This window comes from Rhea americana, unplaced genomic scaffold, assembly GCF_003343005.1.
Source record: "Rhea americana isolate MKP2758 unplaced genomic scaffold, rheAme1 scaffold_13, whole genome shotgun sequence".
Lineage (NCBI taxonomy): Eukaryota > Metazoa > Chordata > Aves > Rheiformes > Rheidae > Rhea > Rhea americana.
Window position 1 is genome coordinate 9,010,639 of NW_028185372.1, and position 25,444 is coordinate 9,036,082.

The 25,444-nt window shown below is 39.3% G+C and overlaps 1 protein-coding gene across 5 annotated transcripts in view; it reads right to left on the reverse strand.

Annotated features, from left to right (window-relative positions):
* PDE4D (phosphodiesterase 4D) overlaps positions 1–25,444 on the reverse strand; it is a 395,151-nt gene that overhangs the window by 48,725 nt on the left and 320,982 nt on the right. For all 5 annotated transcript variants that reach the window (XM_085326463.1, XM_085326467.1, XM_085326465.1 and 2 more), the window contains exon 6: positions 5,068–5,180. In XM_085326463.1, coding sequence (XP_085182589.1) covers positions 5,068–5,180 — 113 coding nt within the window. The remainder of the gene's footprint in view (positions 1–5,067; positions 5,181–25,444) is intronic.

A 25,444-nucleotide genomic window follows, 5' to 3' on the forward strand; every position in this document is an offset into this window, starting at 1 on the left:
TTAATAAAAGTTAACTTCTCAACCATGATTGAGGCAGACATCAGCCATTTTCATTAGTTTTTGTTTAATTCTATCTAGACTCTTATGGAGTTAGTGACCACCATACCATTTAAGTTTCTTTCCATAGATCAAGACAAAGATAAAATGGATGAATGGCCCAAGTCAGGAGCCAGAGCTTGTCCTGAGTTCTGTACGCTCTGAAGACGCACAGAATGATTTTTTGTGGAAACCCCCCCAAAGCCAAAGAAGGCCCCTTCCCCAAGCAGGGCTGGCGCCTGTGATCGCCAGCCGTGCTTGCTCCCTCCAGCAAGAGGGGACTCAGCCACCCACACTGGTCAGCAAATACAGCAGTAGTAAAACAAAACTCCTGCTTAAAACATATTAGAGGATTGTACATAGTTCATTATTAAAAACATCTAGTTTTTAAACTAAGTAATTAGTTTAGCTTTATTTTTTCCATGGACATTACGTTAGTCTGTTCCCCCTGTTGGCTCTGTGAAATGCAACACAGACACTGTGTTGCAGAAAGGAAAAATACTTTTTAGCAACAGGAAAATGTGATTATAAAATAGCTTAAAGTGCCAGAGGAACCTCAGGAGACAATGTGAATAAATAAATAAATAAATAAACGGAACAGAATTCAAGTTGTCTTTTTTTTCTTTCTGTGTCCTTTTAATTTACACTAAATGTTTACAGCTAGGAAATAGTAATTTTTAAAATAAAGTATCACTAATTTCCAATGCAAAGTTCTCTGTTTTCTTGTAACAGATAATGAGGTTATTGTCTGAACACAAGTAATGGGTGACAAGTACAGGACCATAAGCATAAACCACTATCACGCTGACATTTGTACTGATTGTTACATTAGGGTACTCTTTGAAAGTTAGTTAATAGTTAAATAAATTTGATGCTTTGGGTATCTTCATAGCATTCAAAACATAGAAGACTTTCTGAATAGTAACTAGCCCTAGTAACTGCCTGTAAATAGACTTCAGCTTTAATCTCTGAGCATTTTCAAATACTGGTATACAAGCTGGACAACTACAAAATAGTTTATAAAGAAAAAGTAGTTTCATAGTTAGCATGGTCAAGCTAAATGAAACTTAGGTCTTCTTCACTTTGATACATTAAAAAAACGCTTCCTGTAGCAAAAAGACATTCACAGAAATTTTCAGTATAAAAGAAATCTCCATTATGACCTTAACATCAATCCTCAATGACCTTTTTCCACGYTGCTGTTCCCTACCAGTTATTAGCAAATCCTGCAAAAAATGTCTGTAAACTGCAGTAAACCTAAAACAGAAGCAACATGAATTGAAACTTTTCCAAGTCTAAATTCAGATACCCAGACGCACAAAAGCAATACATGAGAAATGTTTTCAAAATCCTAATTACAGAAGTGAAAATATGGTTTTGCATATCAGTTTCATTTTAAGTGTTCCTTCATGTTTGACCAATCTACAATTAATGCAGTCCAGCAGAAAGGGACTGCTAGATCTTTATTACTGGCATTGTTTATTTATTTATTATCTGTCCCAGTAATAACTAAGTCATTGCCCAGAATCAGGGTCCACTGACCACAGCCAATATGGACAAAATACAGCCTATTAAATTAGGTCTGAAAAAATTAAAAGTATTTTTGTGCATTTTAAAATTTTAAGATTGTTATCTGTTTCTTAGTTTCTAGGCCTTTCAAGATTTTACAGTTTCTCCTACATAAATATGAAGACTGGAAGCTTTCTAAATTTTTTTAAAAGAAGCTGAGATTCTCTAGTTACCACCTGATCCCAGAAACTGGTAATTTAAGAAAACAACAAGTAGTGTGAGAATTATAATAAAATAATAACAACTGACAGTACTTTTAAATATGATGATCTTTTGAAATGTGATTTATTTATGATCTATGTATCAAAGATCTATCCATCAGCGACTTCATATACAACACCTTGAGGCACTCGGTGACCTGCTGATTCAGGGGTGGCTGGGAACTGGCACATCATCTGGACAGTACAGTGATCTTGGTGTAACTTTGCCAGCCAAGCATCCTGGCTGGCTTCCTACGGGCAATTGTAGAGCATGTTTTTGGAGCTGCACTTACACGCACAACATGCTGGGGTTCATCTGGAGGTTGTGGAAAGCACACTATGCCTACTGTTTCAAGCAATTTTAAGCAGGGAGGGCAGAAGAAGGATCTTTTCCTATATCTGTATCATCCTACTTTTAGCCATCCAGACATGTGAGCTTGCACGTCACTGGCTACTTCTGAGCACTAGGAGCATCTAAACCAAATTCAGACTTCAATCCTGGATTGACATATGCTAATGCAAGTCCTACGCAGGCACCGCGGAAAGTAAGGGGATTCCACGCAGACGCCACGGCTCAGGCTGCCAGCTCGCTGTACAGCAGCGGGATCAAAGATAAGCCTCACTCCCGGCCTAGTTCAGACATACAGGCCATACAGTGCCATTTCCTCACTGGACTTTTTCCCTCTGCTACGGCAGCCTTTGAGTGGACAAAAACTCTCACCTGGTGTGGAGCTCTGTTCCTATGCCACCCCTTATGTGTGAGGTTCATATAAATAAGGAAAATTAATACTGGTGAAAATGTTGTTATGTAAAAAAGGTAGATAAGTAAAAGAAGTAGGTGAGAGTTTGAATTAAAAAAAGAAAGCTGTTTATTAAAGAAATTCAGAGAAAGGGAAACAGTAAGAGAAACCAAGTTACATACCAACAATATTCTAATTCCTGATTTTCTCATCTGATTTTGCAAGACTTATTTCTGGGATAGAGAACTGGGTACTCTTGAATTCCTGCTGTATTGAGGTCTATTTTCTTAGCTTTTAGAGAAATTTCTCTGCTCCAGTTTCTCTATAAACCAGAATAACATCATTTATCTTCATATGTTACAGAGAGTTTACAGTCACGTTAAAACAGATGGTGCTGTATAAATGCCAGATACGTTTTAATAATCTGGACTAGAATGATTATTTAGAACAACTTGTTACACACCTAAAAGTAAAATCCTTCTGCACTGAATTTTCTTGCAATATTGTATGGGCTCACTGAGTTACTTATTTTCAGGACTGTTTACAAGATGGTTAATGGCACTGATTTATTTACTTTTCACCTCTATTAAAATAAAAACACTGAAAGATGTCATAGAGATTCATATATAAACAAGGAGGGGAAAAAAGATTACCTTCAAAACTGAGTATAACCTGTAAAACCGAGCAGTGGCTATTCCTTCCTAATATAGTAATGCTGACAGTGTTCCTAAAAACTGCAGTAGAAGATGGTAAGTAGCAATAAAGTGCTTTAGGTATGTACATTCATACCTGTCAGATCAAGTAGATTGAAGTGATATATTACTGCAATATAAAATTCCAGTTATGATGCAGGGTATTCTTACTGGCCTTCAGATTAACTATGACAACTAGTCTTACTGTATATCTCGCATCAACCCCTTCTCTGCAAGATCTTATTTTTGAAACAAGAAGACAAACTTCCTTCTGAATCACATTTTCCTTTTAATTTGAATAAACACATGTGAAGAATGTTTATCCAGTAACCCACGGCAAACTATCCTTTAAGTAGTTCAAATAAATACAAATGCGACCGTATAGAGCACAGCACCTTTGTTTTTATGTACAGATGTAAAGCAGTTGTCATGTTTCATTTTAAAAWTTGATCTTCTTTTAATAAAAACTTGAATACACTTGACAAAGTAAAAATATTGATTTGTAATTACTTTTATCTTCCTCTAAAATATCTTGCCTTCATTGTTCATAAAACATATCACAAGTCCTGTCTGTTTTAGGGATGTAACAAATAAATACTTGAAGGACGTCCAGGTTCTTGTGAAATAATGGCTATACAGACATCATAAATAAGGAAACTGATAGATGTTCAAACATGTTTGTAAGAAAAAATCAGGCCTTAAGTGTTAGCCTGATCTTACTCTCTTTGAAAAGAACAGAAGTTTTATTACTGGATTCAAAAAGTGCTGAAACAGACTCAGCACTTGGCAGGGCAAAGAAAAAAAGCTCGTTATATTACAGGACTAAACTATGGAAGAGTGCAAGCACTCTCACACAGTTCAGAGTCTCCCGTGCAGGCTGGGTTGAACGTGCACTTAAGCAGCAGACAATCAGAAACAGATATTTGGTAACGCCGATCAAAGCATGACAGTAAAATTGAAGGAAAAAAAAAAAGAACTGGCAAACTGGCGTAAGTTGAGTCAAAACCCGCTAATTTTGACTTAAAAAATCCCAGCTACAACTAAGGTGGCAAAAAGGCACTAAAACATATCATCAGGTGCTTTCATAGGCACAAGTGAGGCAAAAACCAGCCCTTTTATTAGCTGTAATTAAAACTTCCTTTTTCTCTCTCACCGCACACGTAGCTCCCCAGATACCTGGCTGCCGGCGACGACAGCTGTCGAAACTCATCCTGAAGCTAGGCAGCAGGTTTRTATCAAACCGGCTTTACAAGGGAACCCCGAAACTTAGCCACATGCTCGGTTTGAAAGCCAAAATCACGAGAGACCGCGCAAGCACGAGGGCGGCGCGGGGGGAACTCTGGAGAGGACACGCGGGGGTGCCGAGGCGCCCGGGGACCGGCCGGCAGCCTGCGCCGCCGCCCGGCAAGGCGCCCTGGGGGCGGCCCCGGCGCCCCCGCGGGTGCCCCGGTCACCACCCGAGGGCCGGTCCGCATCGCCCCTCACCGAGCGAGCTCAGCCCGCCTCCCCCCCGAGCCTGGGACCACCTGCGCGCCCCTCCTCCCCGGCACAGGGCAGTTCACAGGCAGCAAAACCGCTTCAGTTAACGCACTCCTGGCGCCGAGGCACACGGCTTTCCCGAGGGGGGCTGCAGACCAAGACAGGATGCAGGGCGAAAGCGCCAACAACCGAGCGGGCTGCACCCGCCAGCGGCGACAGACAGCCCCGGCTGCTGCTGAGCTGAAACGCGTGCGGAAACAGCGCAACCTTCCGAGACCTGCCGCGGCCGCGGGCCCGGCGCCCCCGCGGCGGGCTGCCCGCGTCCGCCCGCGCCCCGGCCCCGGCCCCTACCTTGTTGGAGGCCATTTCGCTGACGGAGTGCCTGGTCTGCAGGGTCTCCAGCTGGTCCAGGCACCAGTCCAGCTCCTCCAGGGTCTCGCTGGCCAGCTTTTGGTAGGCCTCCTCTGCGAAGAGATAGGGAAAGGCGTACTCAGTTCGCAGCCGCTTCCCGGGGCTAGCAGCCAGCTCCAGCGGGTCCATCCTGCCGCCGCCAGCCGCCCGCAGGTGCCCGGTGCCCGCACATGAGTGCTGCTCCCTCATATTGGTAGCCCGGGCACCGGGCGCGGCGGGCTCTGCCCTGCACGGGGCCGCGCCGAGCAGCGCAGCGGAGCGGGGCGCAGCGCAGCGCAGCCGCCGGCCCGCTCGCTCCCTCGCAGCCCGCGACGCGCCCGCAAGAAACTTTGCGCGGGGGCGCGGGGGGGCAGCAGGGCCTCCCCACGGCGGCGCCCGCGCTGCGGAAGCGGCGCTCGGTGGCCCCGGCCGCGCGGGATGCCGTGGGAATTCACTGGTTAATACTGCTACAGAGCAGGGAAGAGGTAACAAATGCGCCCAGGTGCTGGGGCGACTGCGCCCCGCCGGCCGGCGAGCTGCTGAAGGCGTGTTCAAATGCTGCAGTAGTGTTTGCTCTAGCCCCGAAGGCCGTGTGTGTGCAAAAGCATCACATGGTGGCTCTAAGGGAAATGAAAAGGGCTTGCTGGAGTTTTGGAAGTAGAGCCCCAAAACTGGGATGGAAACTCGGTGTCTATTCGCAATTGCTGCATACGGTCTTAAAATTCACAGAACTCAACCACAGAGAGGAAGGCATTCCCCTCCTCAGCAAAGCACCAACAGCAGGACATCTGCTAGTATGTAAATAATTCTGGAAAAATAATTCCACTGCTAAGGTGCAAGTCCCACCTACAAAGGCCATCTTTTTTCTTTGCTCGCTGATGTAGATGGGGAAAATGTTTCTCCACACTGAATTGAGGTGAGAGCTGTTCATCTGAAACACCAAGTTTAGAAAATGCTGGCATGCCCGCTTTTGGGATCAGCTACATGCAAACATAGCTCCAAGGCAGAGAAGGGCTTGTTCAGTGGTCTTGTTTTTCCCTACAAAATATCCTCCTCARTTTGTTCCACACTAAATTACYTTTTTTCCCCAAAATATCAGACAAGCAAAAGATCAGGCAAACAAATTAACTAAAACTCATTTTAAAATAATAATATACTTCAGCATAGACTAGTGCTAAATAGTTCAATGCACTACAGTTTGACATGCAGGATGCTGAATTCATCTCTTTTTACATTACAGAGCACATGCTTCAGTACTTTGGGTCCCTTCAAAGCTGTTAAACCTAGCGCATACTTGTGGATATTTCAAAAACACTGCAGAATTTTGAATAGCTTCCACTTGCTTTTGGAAAAAAGGCAAGACAAGAGCAAGAAGTTTAGACTGAGATTAATTGGTAGAGCTGTTTAAAGAAGGTTTTCCAGTGCTTGCCTGCATCATGGTTAATCTGTCACTTCAGTGAACACATTAACAGATACTCAACAACAGCAATCCCAATGAATTGTAAACACTGTATTTCAGACGTGTCATACTCACTATAAATGCTACCCAATCCCCCAAAATTCCCCTGGCAAATAAAGTCAGGATTTTCCAGACTGTTTCTTCCATCAGAAGAGAATCTATGACATTCTGCAACACAACAGGCATCACAGCTCACCTCACTAGTCTCCTAAATTATTTTTTAATAGTCGTAACTGCAACTAGGTCTTGAAAGTGAACACTTTGTACATTGACCTCAAAGTGCAGATTTCATCCAGATCCACGCTAGAAATGTAAGAAACTCTGTTCATCATACGTTTGTAAGCGGACTGTGTTAAATATTTCTGACGAAGCAGAGATGACTTTAACATATGCATAGTTATCTGATGACCTTATACAATGATTTCATTGAGGATAAAACACATAACACAGTGAGGTAAAACGAATATGTACAACACTGTTTTGTTGTCTAGCGAGCCCGCAGCCTGCCCTTCAGCATTTCTTGAAAGGCACTTACTGGGAAATTCGTATTTTGCTTCACAAGTAAGCATCACCCCTTCAAACAGTTACGACTGTAAGAACGTAAGGTTTTCTGAGAAGTACGAAAGCAATAAAAAAGTTGAAGGAAGCCAATTTAAATTAAACTAACAAAATGCTCAGTTTGCTGTTGATTTTGAAATCCCTTCTTATCCATGTATTAAAATTATGTCATCAACAGCACCTTACAGCTGTGCGTCTTTATCCATATCCACCTTCCTTGTGCATCTCGAAGTACGTGAGAAACCCGAATCGCCCCCCGGCAGCGCGAGTGCCACCCTCCTCGGGCGGACGCTCCCGGCGGCCTCGCCGGGCCGGCTCCCACGCGCGAGGGCCCTGCACCGCTGCTGGCAGACCAGCGTGACCGTGCAAAACCCTAACGAGCGCTGGCAGGCGGCCGACCATCAGCGCGGCGTGCCGCCGTACACGCTCTCGGACGGCAGACCCCGCAGGCCGCCCCGTTACCTTCAGCGGAAATAAGGAGCCTAAAGAGTGGCGAGGTGCTCGTCAAAACTAGCACCCGCCGTTGCGGCCACAGCTCCCACGGGCTGCTGGACAGCCACAGGAAAACTTTTCCAGCCAGTACTGGAGCGCTACGTTTGGTCCACGCTTTTGTTGTTATAAAATGCTGTGGAAAACSTTGACTAGGTTAACAGCCTTTAAGTATAAAGCCTGTCACTGCTGAGGCAAAAATAAAAGAGCGAGCAGCCACCCCGATTTGACAGCCTCACAAAACTGTTTCTGACCTCTGTGTTACCCCTGGGGTGGCAGCACGTAATCACTCCGAGCCCGGGGAGTCTTCCGGTCACGTTTTGGTACCGGCACGCGAGCAAGCCCTTGGTCAGAGCCCGCCGAGCGGAAGAGGGCTAGATCCSTTTCCTCGCCGTTCGGAGCGGGCGTGCAGGCTGTTGGGTCAGCAGAACGAACAAGAAGAGTGCCAGGGAGGGAGCCCCAAAATAGACTAACTTCCATAAATTAGAGTTCTTTTTCGAAATTTCAAAGATTCTTTTGGTAACTCATTAGGCCTTAATAAGAGGGAAAGAAATACAGCTTCTGAGAGAAAYACCGGTTATTTTGAAAATTTGCATACTACTTCATATATGCTTTTTAAAAAAAGGAAGTGACAGCAAATGTTCTCTTTCCAGTTCAGAAATTAATATAAACAATCCCACCATGTCTTAGCTTTCAGTACAGTACCATGGGAAAACAAATCAAAGGCTAACAAAAAGAACAAAGTTTAGCCATAATCATTTGGCATTACACATCCTTTTTATTTTTTTTTAAAAAAAGGACACTTTAATTTCCATGTGTATAAAAAAGTCGATTGTTAGCTTGGCTCCTAATACAACACTAGAGACAGCTGTACTCTCATTCACACCCTTGGTTTATTCAGAAACTAATCCTGTTCATGGGGAAAAAATACTATACGACAACAGGGATAGTATACATTTTATTGAATGGTTTGTCATGACTTTCAGATACGTTGTCACAGTATCCTAGAGAACGAAAAGCAATACTGTACTTTCCTCCTACAGCTCAAGTGTGCTTATGCCAGCCTTTCCAGGGATCTAGGCAATTTCAGCACAGCTGAGCAGGTAAGYGTCAGGTTCTTCACTGTTGTCTGGTCAGCTGAGATTGTCTGAGGGATGCCAAGAGCCTGGAAAGAGGTTGACCTAACAAGCACACAGCCTACCGTGTTGCCTCAAAACAGGAGCATCTTGGAGACAAGAAATGGTCTCAGCCAAACTGTGGTGTGCTCCACATATGCTCAGTGTGTGTGTTGCCTTTTGGGGGATGTCGGCAGCTGCAAGAAGCTGCTAGGCTAGTCAAAATGAAGATGAGCTGACGATCTACTGTGAGACTCAGACCTGGATCTCTTCCCTGCATTTTCTGACGATCTTCTTGCTCTTCTACCTAGTGCAACTTTGAAGTCGAGCAATAGAATCACTGGGCCAAGAGTTTCAGTTTATCTCGCTACCCCAGCATTTCAAAAAATACTCTGTGGTTCAAACTATGATTTTATTTTCAGTAAATGAGTCTGTTACTACTTCCAGCCTTAACTGATGGCCTATATATTGAAATGACTTTGACATTTCAGTCAACACTGCCACCTTCTATTAAACAGCCATATTAAAACTGATTCAGCATAGAAATAGCATCCCTTTTCTTAGTCAACCGTATCACAACTGAAAAAAAAATAATTTTGTCATTATATTTTACAGAGAAATTCATCAGTATTGTGATTCGAAAGGCTTTTACTGTGGAATGTTCAGATGTCATACTGTAGTCAAAATGTAACTATGACAGATTCTTTAGCTTATTAACCTAGAAAGTTGCTGAACATCCTCCTCAATCACAATTAAAATAAAATACTCTTGATCAAATTTTGGAATGTGCATCTGGGAAGGGAACTCAGCTACTGCACATTTCTCAGAAGCTTTTTTGATAGTTCTGCTTTGAACCCTGACTCGCTCCCATGCTTGGAATCTCTACAAATTACCATTTTAAAGAAAAAAAAAATCAAGCGTACCGTTTAGTAGCCTTGTACACAGACAGACTGTGTCCAAATGACCAAGACTGGTCRTCTTCTAAACCTGGAGATCTGTACATCACACTGGACATACTGCTTTATGCTGTGCAAGCAGCATTAGCCTTAGGATATGGAAAATGCCTTATCTCCTTGAACAGAAAATGTAGCAACCTCCAGGAAACAATGGGCGCAAAATGATATGTCCCTTTGTGGGCAACCTGTCAAACTACTCTATTTACACTTATATTATAAAAAGGACCATATAAACATACACAAATGCAACATACATTAAATAAGGACCTAAAAGAACTTGTTATTATTTTCATAAATGGAAAAGAGTATTTTTCTACAAATACTACATATTTCTTTCTGGGTCTCAGAGAAATCCACATATGCTATATACCAATCTCTTTATACCCAGGACTGTGTATTTTAAGGGCAAAGGTATGAACAATGTATGTTTACATTCCTACAAAACCAGGTTAACAGGAAGGCTGCAGATGTCCGGGAAGAAGATACTGTGCTCTTAAAACAGGTTTGTTTTAAGTAGTTTAGCATAAAGATGACACTTTTGACTTCTGCAGCTGTAGGAGAACTGTATAACCTGGTCCTCACTATGTATTTCAGTTCCACTGCATGAGGTTGGGGTTGTTATTTGAGATAGCTTCCTCTACTGTTTTTTCTGTGTCAAAGATTTGGTCCACTCTTTGGAAAAAGTTTGGAACTGAGTCACTGACTGATATAATTTGTTCTAATGTCTGGCCTAGAAGTACTTCTATATTAATTCATCCAAAGAAACAGTCTTGCAATGCCAGAGCAGACGATTAAAAAGCATTTTTCACTGACGCCAGGAAGGAAAACAAGCATTAAATACATACAACATATTTAAATAATTTCCKACTTTAAGCACATCAAAATGTTTGGGAATGTTTATATCAACTCTTTACACTAACCCAAAATCCCACAAGGCCAAATGAACTTCTGTTTCCACACATCCCTRTGTAGTGCTCTCTTCCCCTCTGACTGCTTTGAGCAAAGGATAAACAGTTTCCTTACTCCACTRTCTGTAAAAATCTGCCAGAAGGACTGCTGTCACTGAGAGGCAAAAGAAGTAAGCCTTTCAATCAAACAAACAAAATTAAAAAAGAAAAAGGAAAGCTTGCCTGATGTTTTGAACTTATACTAGAGCAAAATGTCCTTTGAATGCATTTTTATTGCTTTCTATTTATGAACAAACTGCATTTTGAGAAAAAGATCTGTACCTTTTTTTTTATTATTATTATTTTCCCCAACAGTTGTAACAGTGTTGATTCTGAGCTTTGAAAATCTTGGGCAAGAAGTCCAATAATGAGTTCATTGTTCAAGCTGCTTTCAAATCTTATTTCTTTCATCATACAAAAATAACTTTTCTAGGTGCTAGGATGTATCCTGGAGATCAGTTCCTTTTACAGCTGTGAAACAGTTTGATTCTGAGTAGGATACTGCTGCTGATTCAACACACTGAGAAAAGTAACAGATTTTCAATGCAGAACCAAGTTAATTTAGCAGTTGAGAAAATAAAAGCCATCCTAGCAAAAATTGGATGGTCCAAACAGTCACACTGTCATGTTTGCTGTCCTACCACATTGTCTGATTCTAGCAGAAGGGATCAAGGGATATTTATGACATTGTCCCCATCAGGATTTTGCTGAAGAGCTCAACTGTTATCTGTTTTTCTTGGAATTAGGATGAAAACAACAAGAATTACAAGTCACTAAATTTGTACATGTAAAACTTTACTGTTAAAAAGACCTACTAACACTTTTATCTTCCTGTTTTCCTAGAACTTGTTTACATCAAACTGAAATTTGCAAACTGGGAGTCCCACGTAAGGAAGAATTTCAGGATTTGTATTTGTCTTTGAAAAGAAAGGTGCTCAAAACTTTATAAATACATGTTCAGAAATCACAGAAAAGAGAAAAAAGGAGGGAGAAAGTGAGSAAGAGAGAGTTGTAAGTACATCAACTAACAAACTCTGTTCTCCAAAGGATTTGTGTCTCCTGGATGATTTGACTTCTGAACTTAACTACACTAGTGGTGCAGCCTGAACTCTTATGATCTTAAAAATTCTAAATGCCSAAATTGTAGGAAAAGCCACAGCGGGACTTCGTCAAAGAAATCTCAACAGGGCATTCCTGATGTCCAATAAAATGTGAAAAATGACTGAAAATTTCCCAAGAGTTGAGGCATTCATACTGGCTTTTTTCTACCTACGTTCTCTGATGCCTAGCAAGAGCTGTGCTSAAACTTTTTTTTTTCTTCTTAAATGACAGTGTTAATAGGGTCCTCTATATAAAGTTATTCTTTTTCATGTAACTTAGAGGAATTAAATAAATTGCTACCTCACCACCAGATTTTGCTGACAGTGGTCAACAGTGTCAAAAGATAATAGGTGGCTGCTAGCAATACATACCAATTTTCTGAAGAAAGCATCCTAAAAACAATCTGTGTGCCCCGGTGGTAATTTAGATTTGTAATAGATTCCTAAGATACCAATAAGTTAAACTAAATGAAGCGATGGCAAGAGAGCCCAGCTGCAGACAAGGCTTTATTACGGTAGTGCAGGGCCCTGGGGATTCCTGGGCACAGGAAACCTTTCGGTCTAGCCCCAGTTATGCACTGGGAAGCTGACTCTTTTCCCAACTGGGCAAATGGAGAAATATGAGACCGAGAAGCTTCATTCTTCTTCAGTCTTGAAAGTAGCAAAAAAGGCAGTAGCAGTAATCAATTTTCCCCCTTCCCTTTTATGAAGCAGTTCTCCTTCCCTTCATATTCAATTAGCTGGAGTGCAGTTACATGAGGCAACTGGGCTAAGCTTCTACATTCTTCTCTAAATGAAGAACATGGGCAACCCGTAACCATCTCTTTTAGTTTCAATATTTGTTTAGTTTTTAAAGCTTCCCCTTCGGGACAAGCGATTGTCTGACTCGGCCTTTGGGCCGGCAGCATGCTCCGTAGCAGTGGACCCGTGCACCCCACTAAAGATAACAGAAAAATGTGAAGACCTTGGGAGTTCCTGTCTGGATGACAGAGGATGCTCTCGATGGATTATTCTCGTAAGTGTGTGCTGGAGCAGACCCTTACTCTATAAAGTCTGCAGATYGTGTATCGCCTCTCCTGTGTCCTGGAAAATTCCGAGCTTATCTCTGACTCCACTGAAAAAATGAATAATCTTTTTGCCTACACAGTCTAAGAATAAAGAGGTGGATAAATATAGTTTTAACAAAATAATTGCAACAGAACCTCAAAGCTGTTTTATTTACTGATATCATGCCTATTTTCTCCTTTTTTGAGTGACTGCTTATTAATATATTAGAATATTTTTATAGTAGGGACCAAGAGCTCCATTCAGGATTAGATCGCATTTATACAGTATACTGCAAATGTATCAGCTCTGTGTTTCTCCTCCCACAATTTTTAAAGCACAACTGCACTTGCTTTTCTTGTTGTTTTTAAGAGAAAACTGCTTCCATTGGTTTGATTATTTGCTTTTGCCGAGAAACACAAATACTCTTACACAAGTCACATGTGCATAACTTTTATTATATTTATGTCATAGATAAGAAATCTGCACTTTAAACGGAATGAATTCTGTTAGTCACACAGCTTCTTTCTACTGGACAATGAGTCAGTCATTATTTCTATGATATTTCTGTGTCATATTGCCTCAGGAAATTATCCCAGAGGCTCCTAACCCTCTAGATGACACTGGAAGTATGAAAAAGTCACCGCTTCTGCCGCTGTGAAAGGCCAGGCCGGGAGAGGGTTTGTTTTGGATGACAGGTATGTGACTGACAAACGTCATAAGGCAAAACCACAGAACAGCTCAACCTGCTCCTCCATGCGTCAAGTTTAACACTTGACAAACACTGTGTCAGTCTTTCCCTTACAGCACATTTCAGCTCTTTCACAATATTCATTAACAGTACATTTCCCTGAAACCCACAGAAGGATTTTTTCCTTACATTTCCTTTCTAAAAAAGCCTTGAGTCAAATGTTCAGCATTGAGCTAAGTGGGGCCACAGTTTTACGTTAACTGATGACCTGTCCCCTGATTTTCAGACACGTAAAGTAAAATCATCAGAGATCAAAAGTAGTAATAAGGGAGAAAAAGGTGTATGAAAGATATATTGCAGTAATTTTTAATCTACCTTCTTCTGTAGCTTATTTTCTGAGAGARATTGCCCAGCAGCTTCTTTTCTCCTCCCTKGGATATAGATCCAAATTAGAAATGATGGGAAWWTTTTTTTCAAAATTTTTGAGATTTCAAARAAGTWTATAYATATATATATTCATCTTGCCCTACAGAAGAGTGACACCAAACTGGTWCAAAGCTTTGTTATTTTTTTTCCTGAAATGAAATAAAATAAAATCTTACCCTAAAATAGCAAATAGCCTGATTATTATGCGACTGTCCTGGAATAGTCAGGGTTCAAAATCTTTCACAGTTCTCCCATATCCTGTATGAGTGTATTCAGGGGTGTTGACTATTTTGAGGTGGATCTCTTGATTTCTTCCACTGAAGTTCTTCTGATATAAATAAATAACAAAAAGGAAGCTTTCTGCCTCCCTGCCCTGCAAATAATTGGTATCTCTGTAGTTCAATGTTTTACTTACTAACACAAAGTGGAGCAGCTCCAGCAGGAGATACCGAGATGCACACCTGACTGTTTGAGATCCTACCTTGATAATCAGCTTGTGGAGGTACTTCAGGTGGGGGCAGCCATGTGCCAGAGGAATGCTCTGATATTGCTAATGAAGGTATGAAWTTTTTTCCAGTGTACAAGTTATTGACAGTGAAAAAAATTTGTTTTTTTACAACTGTTATTTTCTAGTGAAAAATAGCAATAAGAATTCTGAATCTCTTAAGACAATCAGCTAGATTTAACAATCTGACTATTCCAGCAGTCTGGGATCTCACCACAGCCACTTGCTTTACCTTGATTTTGAAAGCAACTTGAGAGGCAGTGTTGTAGTTACAGTGCTTTGAAAGAGACGGGAATTGCACAATTTTTATAAAAAATAGTGATAGTGATGAATCTAAAACAAGCTTTAATGCAGTACCTTCCACTCTTCAGTATAAGAGTGCTTTAACAAGCTATATCTATATTTAGATTACATTCATTTTGTTTAAGAGTGAAACAGAGGAGTAGTGGCATGGCAATTAGAGATTAGCAGACTGCACAAGTGATAACAAAAAGCTGTATACAATATGGTACCTACCTGAAACTGCAAGAATAGCCTAGCCATGAAGTAATTTAAGTATGACCAGCAGAAAGCCAGTCATGTTGAGAAAAACTAAATTTGTATCTTGACCAAAATATCGTAATTTTCCACCRCTTAACAGCTTACTACCTACCATAGCTTAGCATTGATTTAGAGAAAAGGACAGCAACTACTGAAAAAGCACCTCCTTCTACTGTTGCATGTTCCTGAAAGCACAGTTTCGTGTGCTGACCAAACATGACTCTACATTTCCTTTGAGATCTAACATGATCAAAGCTTCTGGTAAAATGGGTTTATTCTGCTTGGCAAAGCTTGTGCAATCATCAGTTACTACGAGGTTTCAAAATCACTGGTTGTTTCTTCATAGCGTTTTAGGTAATTTCAAATTAATTAGATTTGTGTGTGTAGTTTGATAAAGCGAATGACGCTGTGCAGGTTCATATCAGCAYTAGGCAAACAACAGCTAATTTCTTTTTTAGAATCTATCTAGTAACATTCCATGCTTTGGGAAATGTGTTATGCTGGGGTCCCCCAGTCAACAGGCRCTGTAACCACAGCTCAGTTTCTCTAGCACTTGCCCAGGAACATAAGAAATGCATAAAACAGGAAAATGCCCCAAAAAAGAGGCAGCATGGCAGCCAGCACTCAAGAGTAACCAAGGTCAGTCCCTGCTAAACACGTTCTTGCAAACCTACACTTACTATACTTCCAATGGTATTTTTAGGTTTTTTAAATTGTTCATTCATTTTAATTCACTAGCACTTTGGGGTATTATATATGTATATATGATTATTTTTCTCCACGCTAGTTACACTTTTTTAGGTCTCTATTATAGGTAATACAGATTTTTATGTACCAGAGCATGTTTCTCCTTCCAGCACCTGTATCAAACTATCTGGTGCTCAAGCATGGACCATGAAAACATCCTTTCCCATCTTGGCGCAGAGTAACAGCTCCTTGCTAGAAGTCATGAATGTCACCACATTGCTGGTAGAAAAAGTTTGGAGATCTAATACACTTCAAGGAAAATTGCTAAGAGAGCTCAATCATTTACATTCATTTCAGTTTGAGAACAAGTACATTTGTTGCTTTGTTTATTCAACTGCTAAACACAAATGTGGAAGTTTTTCCCGCAACCCCATAAATCTCTGATATACACTTTATTGTACAGCTATTTATTCAGGGAATACTCAAAACTATTTCTCTCTTGCATAAACATCTATATTGATAGAACAATTCTTGGTTATAGCTCAGTCTATAAATAAAGAACAAACATCTTTTATCCTGTTACTAGAATTACCTTTAAAATACAACTTTTWAAAAATTTTACAAATCATCTCTATGATCCCGAAAAAATCCAAAAATCAGGAAACAAATCTTTATGAGAACACATCTCTGCACACAATATTGCATTGGTACAAATGAATGGAAGATATTCACAAAACAGTCTAGCTTTTAGTTTGTCCATGAGCATGTGTTTCCATGTGAACCTTTTGGTTAACCTGAACCAAACCTAACAGAGGTGTAGAGATCTCAAATATATTAGACTCTACACTAGCTATAGGGAAAATCTTTACTAATGCCTCTACTAAATGAAGAGATGTAGAGTATGCTCAGTCTACATTTAGACTGTATAGAAATTGCAAAGGAGAGAAGAGCTCTGAATTGGTAGAAGCTTCCCTTAGAAGTAAAAACTGTTCAAMAGGAAGGAATCTAACCATAAGAAATAAATTCATCATAAATCAGGCTTTGTTAAGCCTGACACTCWCAGAACTGTTTTTTTAAAATTATGAATTATTGTTTTTCATCTAATCATTTCATGCACTGTCATTGGAGTTGTTTAGACGTCATTATAAGAATTCAGATTAATTTTTGCCTTTTTTTTTTTGCTAAAAAATGCCCAGTTTCAGTGTCTGGGATGGACATTCCTGCTTCTGTGATAACATTGACTGTGGTGGTGATATGCACATATGAAGGTGCCTGTCTTCACTCTAAGCTCTCACAAAGAGTTTGCAGGGAAAGTAGTTAGGAGGAGTAACAATTCTTTTATTTATAATCTGAGAAAATATGATAAAGGCAAACAAGAGAAAATATGGGACCTATTAATGGCATTGTGTAGTCATTTTTATTTCTATGAGGAAAGTAATTTTTAAACAGGTAAGTTTTTTTCTGCATTTACTGTTGTGTTGAGTAGAGATGTGCAGTTATGATACAAGTCAATTCTTTCAAGTAACAGATACAAGAAAATGCAGAAGCTGGCTGTACTTTCTGTACAAAACTGTCTGCTAAGCCATTTTTGTGATGTTGATTCTGAGAAGCCAAGAACCAATGGTAAAGAACAGATGGTATAGCCATTGTATGAAACATAGCCGTTATTTCAAACGACAAGCCCAAATGCCTAACTCAAATTAGAATTTAACGTATGAGTGAGTGGAGCTCCTGAAGAATCTTCTCATCTGACCAAAAATTGGAGTACGTTGACAAAAAAGTACTTGTACTTTGAAAAAGATCTGAAARGGGGACAGAGGGAGCACTGGCCTCTCCATGCCTGTTACAGCAGTTAATGAGAGGCTGTTGGTAGGATGTCACTCGTGTCCTTGGCAGCCCTTCCTGCAGTCCCAAAGGCACAACGCAAAAGAATGCAAAGTTAGTGCATATCATCTTTCATAGAGTAGATCAAAAATATATTGCAGAGAGTAACATAAGAGACAAAAAAGCTTGAATAACAAAAAATTAAAGCAGAAATGGGGAAAAAATCCAATACAATATAAAAGATTAAATACAAAATTGAACTATGGAGGTAATCTAAACCTTTTTTATGAAGAAGGAAAATATGAGTAATGGTTTTAGACCCATTAAAATTTATATGTGGACTTCAACAAATCCTGTAACTATATTTTAAGATCAAAAAAAAACCTTTTTGAGTCTGGCAGCCAACACTTCTATTTTCCTGCAGCAGTCAGAACATTAAAATCTGAGTGGAGCAGAACTCCTTTACATGATACTGACGAGATCAGCCCACATAAGGGAAACACAAATCTTTCAAACTTTGGCAGGGATGAAGAGGTATTTTCAAATATTTTCATTTAAAATGTAGGTATTGGAAATTTTCAAACCAAGATCAACTTTTTAGTCATATTATTTGTTTCTTACTTACAATTTAAGTACCTCAGTTATCTTTAAATCTGGACAAAAATGCACAGCTCCAAGTTGGTTTGTGAGAGAAGCGAGGTTGAATGATGTGGAAAAGTAAAGCAATGGTTTAAAATCATTGATTGCTTGAACTTACAGATACCTTTTAATATGAGATGTGAAGATAGTGAAAGAACAGATTAGCAAGTAGCGTAAAAGGTGAGGTGAGCAACATATTATCCCAGCAAGAGATAAATACTAGTAACCATCAGTGAAAGCAATCCAAACTCATGGCATCCTTCTGAGTGCAAAGTGAGCTCATGCAATATGTGAAAGAAAGGGAGATCAGCATTCAGAGTATCACCAAAGTAAGAGGAAAAGCAAGCTCCAAGGAAAATATGTGGTCCCATAATTTCACATGCTTAGTCTCTACTGGGTACCTGTCCAACAAATAATTCATGCTAAAAGTCCTTTAAAGATGTATCTGCTGCTTTTGACAGCAGCATACATAAAAAGCTTCCAGAAGTTCCTAGATGCAAGCCTCCCAGTGCAGGGGTTAAAAAATACCAAATACAATTTACGATGAACATTTTGTTTCATTTTTAATGTAATTGTTGAAGACAATGCAAGTCAACAAAGTACATATGGGCTGACTGAAGAAGAATCAGAATAGCTATAAAACAAGAAGAGATACACAGCTTGGCAGGATTCCGGATTGAGACAATGAATTTTCCAAAAGGGGAAAAAAGAAAAGAAAAAGGAAAAAAGTTCTAAACAGAAAGCCAGCCATTAGATCATAAAAATCCTCATCAGGAAAAGAAGAGCCCTGGCTCAAATGTGTTCTTGGGCAGAAGTCTTACTGACTGCAACAGATCAGAATTCCAGTGAAGAACCACTCCATAGAGTTGTCAGCAGTGGTATCGGGAGTGATGAATAGAGGTGGCAGAATGACAGTGTTCGTTGCRCTTTCTTTTTTTAGTATTTGAAAAATAAAGTACTAACACATGGCAATTTGTTTTCACCTCAGTTGACCTCTTTTTACTGAGATTTTCCAAAAATTACCTTCTGTCATACACCTAATGCTAGTTTTAGTTGGAACTAGCACTTTTTGTTTTCTAAAAGCTACTGAAAATCGACTATTTTAAGGACTAGTTTTGGAAAACTTCTCAGTGCACATTAGCAGGCAGAGCCTCTTCTGCTATCTGGACAACTGCCCACCATACCTTTGTCGGGCGTTTCAGACGCTTGACATGCAAAATTGATTATTTCAACAAGAATGTTTACTTAGTAAATGCAATCGAACTAGCAGCAAGCTATCACAGTAAAGTAGCCGAACCTTCTGCCGTAAGAAATACTAAATCAGACTTTGATTATTAAATAAGCTCTCTTAACTTCTGTGACATAAGTAATGTAACACACTAAATCACATCTTTATCTTAAAGGATTTCGTAACCTGTTTTAACCTTAAGTGCAGAACAGAGTTCTGTTTAAAATTCCATTTGCTCCAGCATAAAGAAGGACTTTTTTTTTTTTTTTTTAAGGTAAGAAGGCTTTACACTCAGGGGTATAATTTTAACACCTTATCCTTTAAATCACAGTAGATGGGCTCACAGACGTGTTTGCAATTGAAAATATAGAAAAAACAAGGACTGTAACAGCCAACAGGTAGGTACCAGTGATTTTAACAGGGTCACACTCAATTTACTGCAGCTGAGGATGTGACCCAACGCTTGCAGTTGTTTGCACAAATGTACTAAAATACACACAGAAAACTGAATTCAAACTCATAAGTAGCTAAGTAGATACATAAAATTGAACAAGCAAACAWGACAAGTTCTTGCAAGATCAGACAAGCGGTCAAGGTACCGAAATGTGCAAAGCAAAAATGAGTGTTTCAAATAACTTGCAAATTATGTTGCTTCATAATAACACAAACCTTAAAATGTTCCACTGTCAACATCTAATGGATTTCATAAACAGGAAGACCAGTATACTGGTGGATTTTAGGAGGAATCATACTCTCCTTGTCAAATTGTATGATCATTTCTTTAGGCAATCATTTACTTTAACAAATCTTTGTTATAATTATTTTCTGTAAAAAATAAAGCAAAACAAGAAACATTCGTATTTCTTTTCCCATAAACATCTTCTGGCCTCAGATATACTGGTGAAACTCTAAGCACCTGATACAGAAAACAAGCATGAAACAGTACTCTTAGAAAAGAGACTGAACTACCTATTGTGCCTGTGTGGTAGTCTGGAGGCTGATTAAAACTGATTAAACTTTGGAAACAATGTTCTTTTCTGATACAATTTTGGTAATTAACCAGCTTGTCCCAGCTTAAATGGGGCTGCACTTCTAAATTCAAAAAAAAAAAAAAAGTTAAATCTTTTAACACCAAACCCCAAGGTATTAGGTATTCTAAAGACCTCTCCAGAATTTACCTCTTTGCCATGTGAAAAGCCATGCATTGGATCATGCAGTGTTTTCACCTCTGCTGTGGAAGGATTACATCCAGCATGTGGGAACACACATAGTCCACATGCCTGGGTCGCATTTTTGGCATGTAAAGGCAATTGGGAATTACACATAGGATTTCTGCAACCAGCTTGGTAAATTCCCAGACTTTGGTTCAGTGCCGGTGACCACTCTGGCTGTGACTTCACTTGTCAGGTACAGATGGTCATTGAACTGCAGATGAGGCTTCTCCACTGTATCTGGCATGTAGAGTCACAGAAAGAGAGACTTACAGTGTCTGGTTGTATGCGTTGTATGCCAAAGAGCTTAGGTGTCCAGCGTATGAAAATAGACAAACTGATTTCCTTCTCTGGTCAGGCTTGACAAAATATGGTTATTATGATTAAAGTCAGTCCATGTGCCTCTTTCAGTCATCAGAGTTGCACATTTTTTCCCTTCCTGTCAGAGGTATTTCTGCTACAGCATTTCTGTCCTGTGAAACTCTGGGCACAACTCTTAACTGCCTCTTCTGGCTCCTGACATTTCATAACAAAGCAAAAGTGAAGAGTGAAGATTTCACAGGAATCATTGTCGCCTGCCTTGGTCAGAGCTTCGGCTACTTTACGACATGGCCAAAGAGTAGTTTAAAAACTGAATCGTTTTTGATTAAAGGAGTTTTGTTTTGAATGGGAAAGCATCAGCATATCAGGTGGCTTATGCTGGATCAGCCTTGTTAGCATAGCATAGCCAATAAACCAAGTAACATTTGAACTCCTGGTAAATCAAAAATGCAGGATTCAAGGATTCAAACAATTCCATGCTCTTGTTTTCTGGATGCAGTGCTGGGTTAGGTAGTTCTGTCCTTGCTCTGATCATTGCAGTCATTCTCACCGAGTTCTTCTTTGTGGAGACACAGGGTGGGGTGAAGTTGACCAGATCTTGGTAAAAATAACCCTACCAAAAAGAGTTGGTTTTAACCTGGCTAAGTTTTCATCAGTTTATCACATGGCTTCACAAATAATAAAGCTGGCACAGGAGGGGACATGACCCCAGGGCAGGAATGAGTGGTGCAGGTCAGTGTACAGATCTCTCAAACTGGCCAAGCTATGTGGAAATGCACTCTCAAAGAACCAACTTTTTGCTAGCAAATCTTAGTTTTGCTAGATTTTATAAATGCATATTTAGACCAATACCATACTATTACCAATCATGTCATTTGCTGACTCACCAAAAAAAANAAAAAAAAAAAAAAAAAAAAAAAAAAAAGAAAGAAAAGAAAAAAAGCTGTGAGAACACTTGCTAAACACTGAACTCCTGGTTGCCGTAAGAATAGTTTTTAATAAGCTAAAACTGGTATCTCCTTGTGTTGCAAAATTAGCTATCCTCAGACTGCTTATTTAAATGCTAACTCTTTAAGTCAGATGACAATACGCTTGATATTATACAATAATATCAAAGCCCAGTTTTGACTGTGGACAGGTGAAGAATTGGATAAAGTCTTTCAACCCCTCCTTGAAGATTAGGAGAAATAAAATCTCTCTCCCATTTCCTTCCTTCTCATCATTGAAGGAGAAAAGAAATATCACAGCAGAGTCTAAAAGAGTAAGTACACATAAAGAGTGAGAAAAGAACATAAAAATTGTTTGATGACAAGAAGACAAAATAGATTCAATTGACTATAGCACCTTACACAAATCTGAATTGATCCAAATCTGCTTTAAAGAATGTTGTTCAAGCTTAATAAATTGCACTTCAAATCAGGATTTAACAAACTTTTAGCAACAAGCGCAGTGCACTACAACTACTCTTACTATTTGTCAGCAAACCAGTTTTTAGATTAAAAGAAATCACACGAATGATTGGTAGAATATGACAATCCTTAGAAAAGCAAATGGAAATAAAAACAACTCAGATTAATTTCCATCTATTCCAAAGAAATATAAGACTATAGCTGGAAATGACTATCGATTTCTCAAGTGCTGCATGTAGTTTGTTTAATAAATATATAAAGAGCAAGCCAACAGGAAGCTCAGCTTGCCACTGCGGACTAGTGAAATGCTTTGAACTACACGCAATATGCACACCCAAATTACATACTGTGATACTCACAATATTTGAGCTGTTCCACAATGCAGAAGCCAATTATTCTTGGCAAGCATTCTCATCATGCCTTCCAGCTCACCATCATTGATGTGGAGCAGTGCCACATCAAAAAACCCAGTTATAAATTCTATAAATCCTTACAGATGAAAATCAAGTGGAAAAAATACTCAACCGTTAGGAACAAGTAAAATTAAGAATTGAGCAGCATTCATCTGTTAGAGGTGTTACCAGTATAGCCCTTTGCTATAAAGCAGAATAGCTACAGATAGATCCATATGCATCATAGGCAGTTTAATAATAATATTTCATGTTGCTACAGTGTAATAAAGTGTGGCAATGGGAAATATCAATTACATCACATAAAAAAAATTAAACCTTTAACTTTTTATGGACGCTTCCTGTATATCTCTATAGATGTTTTGTTACTGGCTAGTGTCAGCTGGATTAATTATACATACTATAAGAATTCACAAGACCTCAACCAAACTTGAAACCTCTAGCACTACTTATTGTGCTTCACATTAAGAGACAGTCCATGACATGAAACATCTATAGTCTAACAGACTAGGGCACGGAGGGGCAAAGTAAGTTGCCCAAGTCTATACCACATACCTTGTTCGTCTCACAGCTGTGACGAGAAGCCAGGTCTCTGAAATTCAATCCAATGTTCTAGCTAGGAATCACGCTGCCTCAGAAATTATTAAAATTCTACTTTCAAAGTGTTCTGTTTTACTTCATAATATGAGAATCAGTTTGGGGTACAAGTCAACTTGCAGCTCAAGTTAATATTGTAGTGACGACAAACTCTCAGAGAAAATAAAAGACAAATCTAACTCAAGTGTTCCATAACACTGCATCACCAAGGGCTGTGATATTTGAATGACAGTCTTTAATGTTCCCAAAAGAGCAAAATGTTATGCTTGGGAAAGGAGCAAGTGTTCCATTTATATCTCCTGCAGGAACTTCCCAGTTAAGGCAGTTAGGGAATCAAATTGAAGAATTAAGATGTGTTTGCTTATCACAAGAATAACTTAACTGTTAGCAACATAGTTAAGTAGAAGAAAGAATGTCTGAGGGAAGAGTATGTGAGAAGTGCAATCTCTATAGCATTCAGAAGGAATATGATATACTTGTTGAGCTGTCTTTGTGCTAACAAAGGCCAAAACTTGGTGATATAAATACAATTAGTGGCTTACAACAGAGTCATCATCCAACAGTCTGCGTCAAGCCTGAAAAAAGCAAAGTTTGGGCAAAGAAATGAAACACATTGGTACCACATAGATAATGTTAAAGGGGACTGTGCAATTAGCTCTGGCAGAAAATAAAACGTTTTACAGGAAAAACAAGGACATCAATATTATAAGCTTTTAATCAAAACAGCCAACACAACATAAACCCTCAGATGTYGGGCTATGCAGCCAAATGAGACATGGAAGGTAGATGATAAACTGAAAGCATTCCTAAAGGAAGTTTGTTCTCTGTTGTTCCACAGAAGAATCGTAAGCGGAAAAAAATAGGTAGCAAAGTTTCTCAGTTTCATACATAATGTTTTCCTTCTTAAGTTCTAAATTACCATTTTTTGAGAAACAGGTTAAATTTATTTTATAAAAAAAACTAACACATACACTAACATCTGCTTTTATATTTAACTATAAAATTTGTTTTTATAATAGATAAAATAATCAGGCCTGCTGAGCTATTTGATGGGGTAAGAGCGCATTGTACTCAACAGTGAAGCATCATGAAGCCAAAACCCAAGTGTCTCTTGGAACCAAGGAATGTATCCAGTTAATCCACCACAAATGCAGTTCCTACCAACTGAAACTGGTCCTGAATCAAATACTTGGAGGTAGAAAGTTTTATTAGCCTATTAAAAATTCCTGAATTATTCAAGTCTAACATATATTAGAGCACAGCTGAGCACATTCCACAAAATTGCCAATTCGTATTTTAAATGTTTTTGGAAATTTACAGATCACTGAGGCCAAATGAAAGAGCCTGTCATGGGGCAGCGGAAAACCACTGTATTTAACACCATGCCTCCCAAAGACCACTGCAGCGATGTCAGTCCTGGCTTAGCTCCTCATACTTGGTGATGTCCTGAAACAAGACTGAGGTTAATCTTCCCAGGTTCTCAAATTCACTCACAGCTTCTCTCCTGCTTTAATTCAATTAGAGAAGTTTTGGTATACTCATGGATTTAAATAATTCAGACTATTTCCATTTACTCTTTTACATGATCAAATAATTCAACTAATATTTTTAGCATTAGCTAAAAAATGACAGCTCTAATTTTTATCAAAATTTAGCAGTTAGTTTAGGTTTCTATAAGGATATTTTCTTCCCATTCTTTACACAGATCACTCATTTTTACTCGTTAGACAAAAACTGCAAAAGATTTCACTGCAGTATTCTACCTTACAAATACCTACTTAGAAGCACTTCACAGTCTCTCCACACTAGGAATATTTATCACTATAAATACATAATGGTAACACTTGGTTAAAGTTCTCTAACAAACATTTTGAATCGTTCACAAATCCACCCCACTCACAGCAACAACCAGTGAAGAACCAGCCACTGGTGTGATGTTGGGGAAGAACCAAGACCTTGCCCTACACTATCATTCAAAGATCTGATACCAGAAAGCGGTTTATCACCGTGCACCTGCACACATAAATTCTGAATTTGCCCTGTCATGTATTACTAGCTTAGTATATAAGCCTCCCTTATACAAACACCAAAACATCCCTAAGATATCAGAGTAGTGTGTGTGCCAATTTAATACTTATCTCCTTTTGCTTCAATTACAAATCTCATTTTAACAGGATTTTAA